The sequence below is a fragment of the Coregonus clupeaformis genome, chromosome 33, assembly GCF_020615455.1.
Source record: "Coregonus clupeaformis isolate EN_2021a chromosome 33, ASM2061545v1, whole genome shotgun sequence".
Classification (NCBI taxonomy): domain Eukaryota; kingdom Metazoa; phylum Chordata; class Actinopteri; order Salmoniformes; family Salmonidae; genus Coregonus; species Coregonus clupeaformis.
In genome coordinates this window covers 18265144-18277513 of record NC_059224.1, presented here as the reverse complement: position 1 = coordinate 18277513, position 12370 = coordinate 18265144, and the positions used below count along the sequence as shown (strand labels likewise).

The 12370-nt window shown below is 43.5% G+C and overlaps 1 protein-coding gene across 3 annotated transcripts in view; it reads left to right on the top strand.

Annotated features, from left to right (window-relative positions):
• atad2b (ATPase family AAA domain containing 2B) overlaps positions 1–12370 on the top strand; it is a 137246-nt gene that overhangs the window by 67031 nt on the left and 57845 nt on the right. For all 3 annotated transcript variants that reach the window (XM_041860266.2, XM_041860267.2, XM_041860265.2), the window contains exon 24: positions 3113–3241. In XM_041860266.2, coding sequence (XP_041716200.2) covers positions 3113–3241 — 129 coding nt within the window. The remainder of the gene's footprint in view (positions 1–3112; positions 3242–12370) is intronic.

Sequence of the window (12370 nt, the reverse complement as noted above, 5' to 3'; positions counted from 1 at the left end):
AAGCCCCAGGATGAAAGTGCCTCCCTCAGCCCAGCTGCAATTATTTCTCTGGTGTGGTCGTCTGGGAAATAAGAGGTCTGAAGGCATTTGCTTTGCAGCTTCCAGTTGTCGTCAATGTAATGAATCGTGAGGCTAATGTATGGCTCTGTGGTCCGGCTTGACCATAAGTCGGTAGTGGTAGAGAAGAAAACAGCGTTACGGATTTCGTTGGCAACTCTGTCCCGACATTCTGTCTCACAGCATCTCAGTGCTTGAGGCGTCACTACAGACCCCCTGGTTCGATTCCAGGCTGTATCACAACCGGCCGTGATTGGGAGTCCCATAGGGCGGCGCACAATTGGCCCAGCGGCGTCCGGGTTTGGCCGGTGTAGGCCGTCATTGTAAATACGAATTTGTTTCTTAACTGACTTGCCTAGTTAAATAAAGGTTAAATAAAAAAAATACAATAAAGAGTTCTGAAGTATTTACGGCTCGGGATCTCGTATCTTGGGTCTAGAGTTCGAATAACATTTCTGAAACCGTCTTTCTCCACAGTTTGAATTGGTTCCATGTCTTTTGCTATGTGATACATAATTGCACTCGTTATCTCATTCCACATCTTGCTCTTGTCATAGGGAGTACCACTAACGAATGATGCCTTGAGGGACAGCTGAGTGCGGGTCTGGCTTGAAGATGTCTTGTGACTTGCTCCGCTGCTCCGGGAGTTTGTTGCACGCATTCTGGTAGATTCTTCTTATTCGCGCACATGCAGGGTTTTCAGGTGGTGAAAATGATTGCTGGTGTTTCCACCTTTGGCTAGCACAATGCGTCGACAACCTACACAGTACTGTTTGCCTTTGGCTAGCACAATGCGTCGACAACCTACACAGTACTGTTTGCCTTTGGCTAGCACAATGCGTCAACACAACTAACACAGTACTGTTTGCCTTTGGCTAGCACAATGCGTCAACACAACTTACACAGTACTGTTTGCCTTTGGCTAGCACAATGCGTCGACAACTAACACAGTACTGTTTGCCTTTGGCTAGCACAATGCGTCGACAACCTACACAGTACTGTTTGCCTTTGGCTAGCACAATGCGTCAACACAACTTACACAGTACTGTTTGCCTTTGGCTAGCACAATGCGTCAACACAACTTACACAGTACTGTTTGCCTTTGGCTAGCACAATGCGTCAACACAACTTACACAGTACTGTTTGCCTTTGGCTAGCACAATGCGTCGACAACCTACACAGTACTGTTTGCCTTTGGCTAGCACAATGCGTTCCACAACCTACACAGTACTGTTTGCCTTTGGCTAGCACAATGCGTCTCGACAACCTACACAGTACTGTTTGCCTTTGGCTAGCACAATGCGTCAACACAACTTCCACAGTACTGTTTGCCTTTGGCTAGCACAATGCGTCAACACAACTTACACAGTACTGTTTGCCTTTGGCTAGCACAATGCGTCAACACAACTTACACAGTACTGTTTGCCTTTGGCTAGCACAATGCGTCTCCACAACCAACACAGTACTGTTTGCCTTTGGCTAGCACAATGCGTCTCCACAACTTACACAGTACTGTTTGCCTTTGGCTAGCACAATGCGTCTCCACAACCTACACAGTACTGTTTGCCTTTGGCTAGCACAATGCGTCGACAACTTACACAGTACTGTTTGCCTTTGGCTAGCACAATGCGTCGACAACTTACACAGTACTGTTTGCCTTTGGCTAGCACAATGCGTCGACAACTTACACAGTACTGTTTGCCTTTGGCTAGCACAATGCGTCGACAACTTACACAGTACTGTTTGCCTTTGGCTAGCACAATGCGTCGACAACTTACACAGTACTGTTTGCCTTTGGCTAGCACAATGCGTCGACAACTAACACAGTACTGTTTGCCTTTGGCTAGCACAATGCGTCGACAACTTACACAGTACTGTTTATTGGTCGAGGTCGGATATCTTAAAACCAGTTCCAAACGACAGAGGCCCCCTTTTTTCGAACCAATTCTTCGTCGTCCTGCAAATCAACCTCAATAGCGTTATTGATTTTCGGACACTTTTGCTAACGAAAGTAGTTTACCTCACTAAATGTTCGCTTACTCTGCAGTTGCGCATGCTTGTTTGTTGACTTTGATTGGCAGGCAGATTGCGTCTAACGTCCATGCTTCTAGTTTTTTTCTTTGCTAAAAAAGGCTATGTTTCTTGTAAAATAAACAATTTGAACTAGCCCACTAGGCTGTATCACTCGACAGAAACTTTGAACGAAACAAAAACGGCATATTTCATACATTAATTTATCATGATATGCACGATATGGCAAAATCCATATCATGGCACAACGTCATACCGGTATTCACATTCATACCGGTATACCGCCCACCCCTAATACACACAAGCAAACACACACACAGGATCATGTGCAAATTTACACACACAGCACATATTGTGTGCATAACTGAGGCAAGCCCCTCCTGTGATGGCGGTAGAGGGAAAAGAGAGGATGGGTTGTGTACAGGGCAATATTCTTAGCACATAAGAGCTTTTCCAACCTTTTCATCATAATGGTTAAGGCTAAAAGTCTCCTTTCTCAGAAAGACAGAACACACACACACAGACATCCTCCCCACAAATGAATATTTTAGGAGCAGAAGTTAGCTGTCTGACAGGGAATACAACTGTGAATATTTCATGCACCAGTAGAAATGCTGATGGTATCAGTTTGTACCGTTCGATTGCCTAGTGTTGGGTTGCGTCAGCAAAACCTCATCTGGGCTGATATTGCTCTGACCTGGAGTCGGGGGAAGTGTGTAGGTAGGTGTGTGTGTGTGTGTGTGCTAAGTATCAGTGTGTTAGAATGGAAATGTCTGCTCCCTGATGTTGGTTTGATACCTCATATTTATCCCTCTTATTCACAGACAGCCTGATACACAGGGACATTTAGAGGCACACACAAACACGCACACAGACCAAAGTACATGAAGTTGTCCACTGGATTCTAGTTATTTGGATTCATCAATTCGATGAATGCTGTTTGCCTCAGTGTCTGTCTGTACACTTACATCCCCTTCAGTGTGTGGGTGTGTGTGTGTTAATTGATCCTGTGTGTTTTCTGCAGACCTCCAGACTCCGGCATTGCCGCCTGTCTCCCCGGCTGCCGTGGTAACCACCAGGAAGCCGGCTGGAGAGGAGAACGCTGGAAACAGCACTCAGGGACAGACCGTCGACAAGCAGCACTGCCGCAGCAGTGAGTACAACACACACACACACACACACACACACACACAATAAACCACACAGAGTAACAGCTGCACCATGTAGGAGCAACCCAGTTGGATGCCTCAAATACTCTTACTTTCTCTCACACACACGCTCTCTAGTCACACACTCCACAGTAGAGGAGCGGCGCAGTGGGCAGCCTCATTAGAGACGCTCGTCTTCTTTCCTCTCTTCGTCGTCTTCTCAGCGCTGTGCGGACCGTGACACGCCACAGAGGAATTACACAGCCTCCTGCTGTCACTGCCAGGTGCACAGGGAGGGCAGGGGACGGACAGACAGAACAGGTCCTTACCTGCATGTACCACTGACAACCGTGGGGGGGGGGTTGGAGATAATACCTGAGATCAGTACCTGCACCTCAGAGTTGGTGTCTGTCTGAATGAAGATTGAAGTATGAGTTTACTCCAGTTCCTCTGTGATTTAAATCTGCTGCCGTGACAACCAAGTTCAACCTAGTTACCAACTGGTGCCCCCCCACAGCTTAGGCCTACCTCTAAGATTTGTCTAGAAATATTATTTCAGTTTCAGAATCTGTCGGGTCACAATCACCACAACAATAAAAAAGGTCAGCAGACAAATACAGTACAGACCCTACTGGACTATGTTGCTGCACTGCAATACTCTGTTCTGCCATAGGATGGCGCTTGTCTCTCTGGAGACACCAGTAATAGGCATCCTGCTGTGTGTGTAAACTAGTAGTCTTTGAGATGAGAGATTCTCTTTACCATAATTAGTAGTGTGTGCGTGTCTGTTTTTAACTTACTGTTAGTTATCCATCTGGGTTAGGGCTGGGCGATATTAAATCATATCTCTATTTCTTTCTAACTTATGAGCGATTCACGATATACTCTGAGTGTACAAAACATGACATAGACTGACCAGGTGAAAGCTGTGATCCCTTATTGATGTCACTTGTTAAATCCACTTCAGTCAGTGTAGATGAAGGGGAGGAGACCGGTTAAAGAAGGATTAAGACAATTGAGACATGGATTGTGTATGTGAATGGGCAAGACAAGATTTAAATGCCTTTGAACGGGATATGGTAGGTGGTGCGAGGCGCACCGGTTTGTGTGTAAAGAACTGGAATGCTGCTGGGTTTTTCACGCTCAACAGTTTCCCTTATGTATCAAGAATGGTCCACCACCCTAAGGACATCCAGCCAACTTGACTCCAATTCTTCCCACAGTTATGTCAACATGGGCCAGCATCCCTGTGGAATGCTTTCGACACCTCGTAGAGTCCATGCCCCAACGAATTGAGGCTGTTCTGAGGGCAAATATAAGGTGTATATCATTTTTTACAAATGTTTTCTCCAAATAAGCTTTGTCGTACAATTAAAGATATACACTGCATTTCAAACAGTCAGCAATAATCGAATGAATTAAGGGCTTGTGAAATTATACCTAGGCTAAATATAAGCCTTCCATAAGACCCACTAATTATTTAATTATTTTATCAAAATGGTTTGACCTGCTTTTTTGCAATAATCACTGATCTGGCTTTCAAGTCTGTCAATGCCTTTTTTGTTACAAATTTAACCAGAACCATGAATAATGCACATTCACTAATAATGACTAACTTCTGGTAGCAGGCATTATAGAAAATTAACATACGTCTCATAAACAATCTCTTAAGCGCAGGCCCATGTGCTACATTTAACATTTTAGTCATTTAGCAGACGCTCTTATCCAGAGCGACTTACAGTTAGTGAGTGCATACATTTTTCATATTGCTAGTGAGTAGCCAGCGAATCTTCTATTTCAAGTTTAGCCAACTTGAATCTATTTGCTAGATAACAAGGTAGAACAGCTGAATTGTTATGAACACACCATTCTGTCAGTCTCCAACTGTTTGAACAGCATGCTAGCGTTTCCACTGTGTTCAGATGTTGAAATCAAGTGGCCTACCTTATTTCTCAAAAAGAGAACGAGTTGCCAATGAGGAGTTGAGACATAAAGGGTATCATTAGATAGGTTAAGGTCTCCTCTATTACAGTGAAATATTGTCTTAATGTGTTTCGGTTTCCAAATGACCGATTCTGTTGGACCAAATCTCAAATGCAAATAGCGAGTTGAAACCGCTTGTCAGAGAGGAAGAAGTGATATTTCATCTTTGTTGTGAGTGGAAGGGGGAGGGGCTTGGTATGTGTGTGTAAATGGAAAGAAGCATACAGCAGCACCAAAAATACAACATAAACGGACATAAACACGCATAACAATAACAACAACAACAACTTGATTCTTGCGATACAGGCATTTGGAATATTGCGCTAAAACATAAATTCAAATTAATTTAAATTTGATATATCACCCTAATCTGGGTGTAGGAGGCGAGTAGCCACAATGGATTTAATGTACAGCACTTCTACATTAATACGATCCAGGGTTTACAGTGTAGACTTGGATTGATGTGATTTATAGGCCTAAGCTTATACACTATAAGCACAGTACATGTTATAAACACAACCAGCTTCAGTTACGATGGATCAATCTTCTTTGACCGCTGTCAAACCTCTGTTTGTGCCATGACATTTATTTCCTATAACCTGAGGCCTTTCAAGTCATTGACTAATTGCATGCAGTAGTCAAGGAGATTGTTTTCCTTCCTTTTAATTGAAACACTTTTATTGTGTGGGTGTATTCAACACAATCAGCTACAGCCACATATGACCTCAGTCAATCCTCCAACAATGTTTACATTGTTACATTTGCTATTAATAACCTGAGGGGTTTGAAGTGGTTGTGATTATGAATTGCATTCAGAAGTAGTCAAGTAGATTATGTTCCTCTTCTGTTTCCCCTGTCCGACCAAACCAAGGAGGTTAAATGGGCAAATGGTGGCTCCCACCATTAGTGTTTCCCTTCTTTATCTCAGGAGCCAAAGTGCTTCACGTCAGTCACTAATTATGCCGCTCCAGGGACTTCAGGTTATCACTGTGTCCCAGAACTTATCACCACGCTCCAGAACTTAATTAATTAGCTCTGGTAATTAATTATTTGAGAGAAAGTAATCATCGGCAACCAATTCTCACCTGGAGCACTTCTGTGACATGTCCAATTAATTGATCGGGGGGAATCAATTAGGTTTTGAGATAGATATGACAGAACCTTGCACACTCCACTGCCCTCCAGGACTTACCCAGAGAGACTGCTGCTGATGAAGTTACCCCTAGACACTGTCTGAATAAACATAATAGAAATACAATTTCTGTACATGTATTTACCCATCCATAATTCACTCTCCTGTGTTCCCATTCATATGCCTCATGTTTCTAGGCTGAAAACACAAAGTTGGCCTTGGATCAGTGTCTAGGGGCAACTCCATCAGCAAAAGTTATGATTGGATGAGGGTAAACCAGAGAGGATTTGATCAAATTCTACTCAGGGGCTTCAGTGAACCCTATTCCCCATAGTACTCTGTGACTTTGGTCGGAAGTAGTGCACTATTTTTAGGAGTTTGAGACCGAGCTCCAGTCCAGAGCCATTAGGCCACCTGTTTAGGGTGGGCCAAGTAGTGTACTAGGCTATATGGGGAATAGGAAGTTACTGGAGCCCCAGCTCCAGGCCAGAGAGCCATCACCTGGTTGTGGCAGCTCCAGGCCAGAGAGCCATCACCTGGCTCTGGCAGCTCCAGGCCAGAGAGCCATCACATGGCTGTGGCAGCTCCAGGCCAGAGAGCCATCACCTGGCTGGTTAGGCTGTGGCAGCTCCAGGCCAGAGAGCCATCACCTGGCTGGTTAGGCTGTGGCAGCTCCAGGCCAGAGAGCCATCACCTGGCTGGTTAGGCTGTGGCAGCTCCAGGCCAGAGAGCCATCACCTGGCTGGTTAGGCTGTGGCAACCCAGGGCCATGCTGGGTTCATATTGAGAGCACTGCCAGTAGAATATGGAGAAGAGTTCACCCACTGTACCTTCCCCTAATCCATAATTCACTCTCCTGTGTTTCCATTTATACGCCTCATATTTCTAGCAACCATGTGTGTGTTGACTGTCTTTGACTTGGGAAAATGTGGGCCTTTTATGCATGTACCTTGTAAATCCTGCATGTTCATGTTAACACCATTAGCTGTAGCTCCCATTATAGTGTTCTTGAAAAATTTATTGCATTAGCTCTAGGCTTATATTTAGAGAGCTTTGCAAGTTGTTGTTAGCTTTTCATTCAGCTTTAAGTTGACTTGCAATGTTAAAGGGACATTTCACCACTGCTCTATTTTACTATACATGTCCATGAATGTTATTAATATATCATGTCATAAAAATTTAGAATTTCCTCACTACATGCAAATACGAGTGTTTTTGCATCTCACCGGTAGAAACGGGCCAGCTACATGGTTGTAAGCAAACCACAATATCCAGAATTCATAGCGATTTCAGGACGTGGAGGACCGCCCAATTTGATGTGAGAAATATCAAAATGTCTGTTTTTAGCCAGCACTTTCAGCCAGAGGATTTCGGAACTGAAGTCTCAACTGATGGGGTTGCCATGTTGTCAAACATTCAAAGGTGATGCTATTCCATCGATTTTCCCCTTCACTTCAAAGAAGAAGGCATCCCATCAGCCAACATCAGTGCAGCAGAAAAGAGGACAAGCTGAGGTCAGGTAGTTAATGTTACCTAGCTAACAAGCTAGATAACTACATTTGTTTATCTAAACCAAAATCTAGCTAGCTAGCTTCCATAATATGCTGGCTATATTCCAAAGCATATCAATGTAATTAGTCAGCTGCTATCTGGAGACGTGATTTGTAACTTTGCAAGCTAAAATAAGCTTTGTTAGGTTACGTTGGCTAACTGATTGAACTCTTTGGCATGAATGCCAAGCGTCACATCAGGAGTAAGCCTGGCACCATCCTTACGGTGAAGCATGGTGGTGGCGGCATCATGCTGTGGCGATGTTTTTCAGCGGCAGGGACTGGGAGACTAGTCAGGATCGAGGGAAAGATGAACGGAACAAAGTACATAGAGATCCTTGATGAAAACCTGTTCCAGAGCGCTCAGGACCTCAGACTGGGGCGAAAGTTCACTTTCCATCAGGACAACTGGAGAGACCTGAAAAAAGCTGTGCAGCGACGCTCCTCATCCAACCTGACAGAGCTTGAGAAGATCTGCAGAGAAGAATGGGAGAAACTCCCCAAATGCAGGTATGACAAGCTTGTAGCATCATACCCAAGAAGACTCAATGCTGTAATCGCTGCCAAAGGTGCTTCAACAAAGTACTGAGTAAAGGGTCTGAATACTTACATAAATATGATATTTCAGTTTTTTATTCCTTATCAATTTGCAAAAAAAAATCTCAAAAACGGTTTTTGCTTTGTCATTATGGGGTATTGTGTCTGGATTGATGAGGGGGGAAAACAATTTAATCAATTTTAGAATAAGGCTGTAACGGTCCAGCTGGTCTAGCCTGCCACCTCTGCTTGCTGGTCTCGCAATTCTTTTTCTCTCTGTCTCAACTCCTTTTCAGTGTCTTCTGGCTCAAATAAATAGGGCTGTATGTTCCTATGTAAAATAACATTTTAAAAGTGTTGTCATCGTCCAGCTCTTCTTGGAAAGAGGAATTATCAAAAGCAGCCATTGTAGCTAATTATTTAGGAATCTCAGTGCACGGTAACATAGCTACTGTGAATCAGTAAACTAGGACCGCCCCCGTTTTGAAAAATTCGAGAGTGTGGCTCCCGTCAGGCTGTAGTCTTTACAAATCCAGGGAAATTGAGTCAACCTAGATATCCTGCAATGTCCAGGTAAATGGGAACATCGTTGAGACAAGTCAAGGGCTCTATTTAACAAGGACAACCATATCTACTCGCTGCTAGCGTGATCATGCAATCAGCGAAACACAAAGGCCACAATAATTGCTACAAAACATGACTTCATTCATTTTTAGATCAGACACGAGGCTCAATCAACCAATGACGTCATTGGTTGAACTCTCCCGGCCCGAAAATGTAAAAAATAGCTATAGGGCCTAATTATGTCTGAAACACCCTGTCATCACTCATAATTATGCAGGTAAACTGGAAAAACACCCCAAGTAGTGTCTAGCGGTGAAGTTTCCCTTTTTAACCATGATTAGCTCTTTTTTTCTTTTCTTTGAGCAATATTCCAACATGATTCAAGGAGAACACTCTTCTGGCATGATTCAAGGAGAACACTCTTCTGGCATGATTCAAGGAGAACAGTCTTCTGGCATGATTCAAGGAGAACACTCTTCTGGCATGATTCAAGGAGAACAGTCTTCTGGCATGATTCAAGGAGAACACTCTTCTGGCATGATTCAACAACGCTGTCACAATAAGAGCACTTTTCACAATTCATTGTAAAATGGCAAGAAGGCCTGTATAGAGTTTAAGCTAATACATTTTTCCCTCCACATTCCACTTTCCTCAGCATTGAATTCTCCCTTACGACGAGTGACCAAATCCATTTACACTCTCAATCTGGATTAGAAATGTCTGTATTTTTATTTGAGCAAGCATGCACATAACTCCTGATACAACAATGTAGAATTCCAAGAAGATTCACCAACAATATCACTGCGACCCAATGGGAGGACGTGTGAGTGTAGAAAAAGGACAAGGTGTTAGCTTTGTGCGTCCTCCATGTCAGTCAATGTGGAGCCCAAGGCGACAGCCCACTGGAGGCTGAATGTATTACTTACTGCCTGTTAGCCCCTTCCCATTCTGCCTCAGTCTCCACTCACCTCTGTGGAAACAAACATATTTTTCTCTCCTCTCTCTCTACCTTTATCGTATTCTCCCATGCCTGCCAATCCATCAGAAGACCATGATGAGCAAATTATATTTATTTTCTAAGTAAACACTTTCGTTCCTTCTTGAAGACATACAGTGCCTTGCAAAAGTATTCATCCCCCTTGGCGTTTTTCCAATTTTGTTGCATTACAACCTGTAATTTAAATGGATTTTTATTTGGATTTCGTGTAATGGACATACACAAAATAGTCCAAATTGGTGAAGTGAAATGAAAAAAAATAACTTTTTTTAAAGAATTCTAAAAAATTAATAACGGAAAAGTGGTGCGTGCATATGTATTCACCCCCTTTGCTATGAAGCCCCTAAATAAGATCTGGTGCAACCCATTACCTTCAGAAGTCACATAATTAGTTAAATAAAGTCCACCTGTGTGCAATCAGTGTCACATGATCTCAGTATGTATACACCTGTTCTGAAAGACCCCAGAGTCTGCAACACCACTAAGCAAGGGGCACCACCAAGCAAGCGGCACCATGAAGACCAAGGAGCTCTCCAAACAACAGGTCAGGGACAAAGTTGTGGAGATGTACAGATCAGGGTTGGGCTATAAAAAAATATCAGAAACTTTAAACATCCCGCGGAGCACAATTTAAATCCATTATTAAAAAATTGATAGAATATGGCACCACAACAAACCTGCCAAGAGATGGCCGCCCACCAAAACTCATGGAACAGGCAAGGAGGGCATTAATCAGAGAGTCAACAAAGAGACCAAAGATAACCCTGAAGGAGCTGCAAAGCTCCACAGCGGAGATTGGCGTATCTGTCCATAGGACCACTTTAAGCCGTACACTCCACAGTGCTGGGCTTTACGGAAGAGTGGCCAGATAAAAGCCATTGCTTAAAGAAAAAAAATAAGCAAACACGTTGGCATGTGGGAGACTCCCCAAACATATGGAAGAAGGTACTCTGGTCAGATGAGACTAGAATTGAGCTTTTTGGCCATCAAGGAAAACGCTATGTCTGGCGCAAACCCAACACCTCTCATCACCCTGAGAACACCATCCCCCAGTGAAGCATGGTGGTGGCAGAATCATGCTTTGGGGGTTATTTTCATCAGCAGGGACTGGGAAACTGGTCAGAATTGAAGGAATGATGGATGGCGCTAAATACAGGGAAATTCTTGAGGGAAACCTGTTTCAGTCTTCCAGAGATTTGAGAATGGGACGGAGGTTCACCTTCCTGCAGGACAATGACCCTAAGCATACTGCTAAAGCAACACTCGAGTGGTTTAAGGGGAAACATTTAAATGTCTTGGAATGGCCTAGTCAAAGCCCAGACCTCAAACCAATTGAGAATATGTGGTATGACTTAAAGATTGCTGTACACCAGCGGAACTCATCCAACTGAAGAATGGGCAAAAATCCCAGTGGCTAGATGTGCCAAGCTTATCGAGACATACCCCAAGATATTTGCAGCTGTAATTGCTGCAAATGTGGATCAACAAAGTATTGACATTGGGGGGGGTGAATAGTTATGCACACTCAAGTTTTTGGACTTATTTCTTTGTTTCACAAAAAATATATTGCATCTTCAAAGTGGTAGGCATATTGTGTAAATCAAATGATACAAATCCCCAAAAAATCCATTTTAATTCCAGGTTTTAAGGCAACAAAATAGGAAAAATGCCAAGGGGGGTGAATACATTCGCAAGCCACTGTAGTTGAGGGGAAGTAAACACATAGTATTTCTAATATGTATATTCAGAAAGTCTTGAATACACACTCTGAAACAAAACTCTGCCTTTCCTTTCTCTATGGTGAATGCCAAGGATTTGTCCCCCTCCAGCTCTATACTGTCACTGTCTGTACAAGTATTGGTCTGGTCAAGTAAGGAGTCCCATTGTTGGAACTCAAGGTTGTGTTCAGTATGCATCAAATGGGAGAAAACTATGTATTTCCCCCCCACAGATTGACTGACTGACTGACTGACTGACTGACTGACTGCTCAGGGAACAATACTTGTACTCCTCATGGAAAATTCTAATCACCTTCATGGAAAACATATGCTTTACCTGGAAACCCATATGCTTTACCTATCCAATGGGGTTGACCTCGTATCCAGTGTGCATATGTTCCCAAAAACCATGATAATGGAAAACGTGTTTTTCCTGGTAGCCATGTCTGCCCTAGTAAATGCACTAGTGGTGCAGACCAGTGAAGTAGACCTCGCTGGAGGCGTGTGTGTGTGAACATGTGGACCCTGACAGAGGTAGTTTGTATGCTCATCCAGGCATGCTGTACCCCAGCTGCTGCTACCTACGAAACAAGACCAGCTGACCCACAAGCCTCTCAAGGGAAATACACACACATCGCATGGAGTATTTTAGT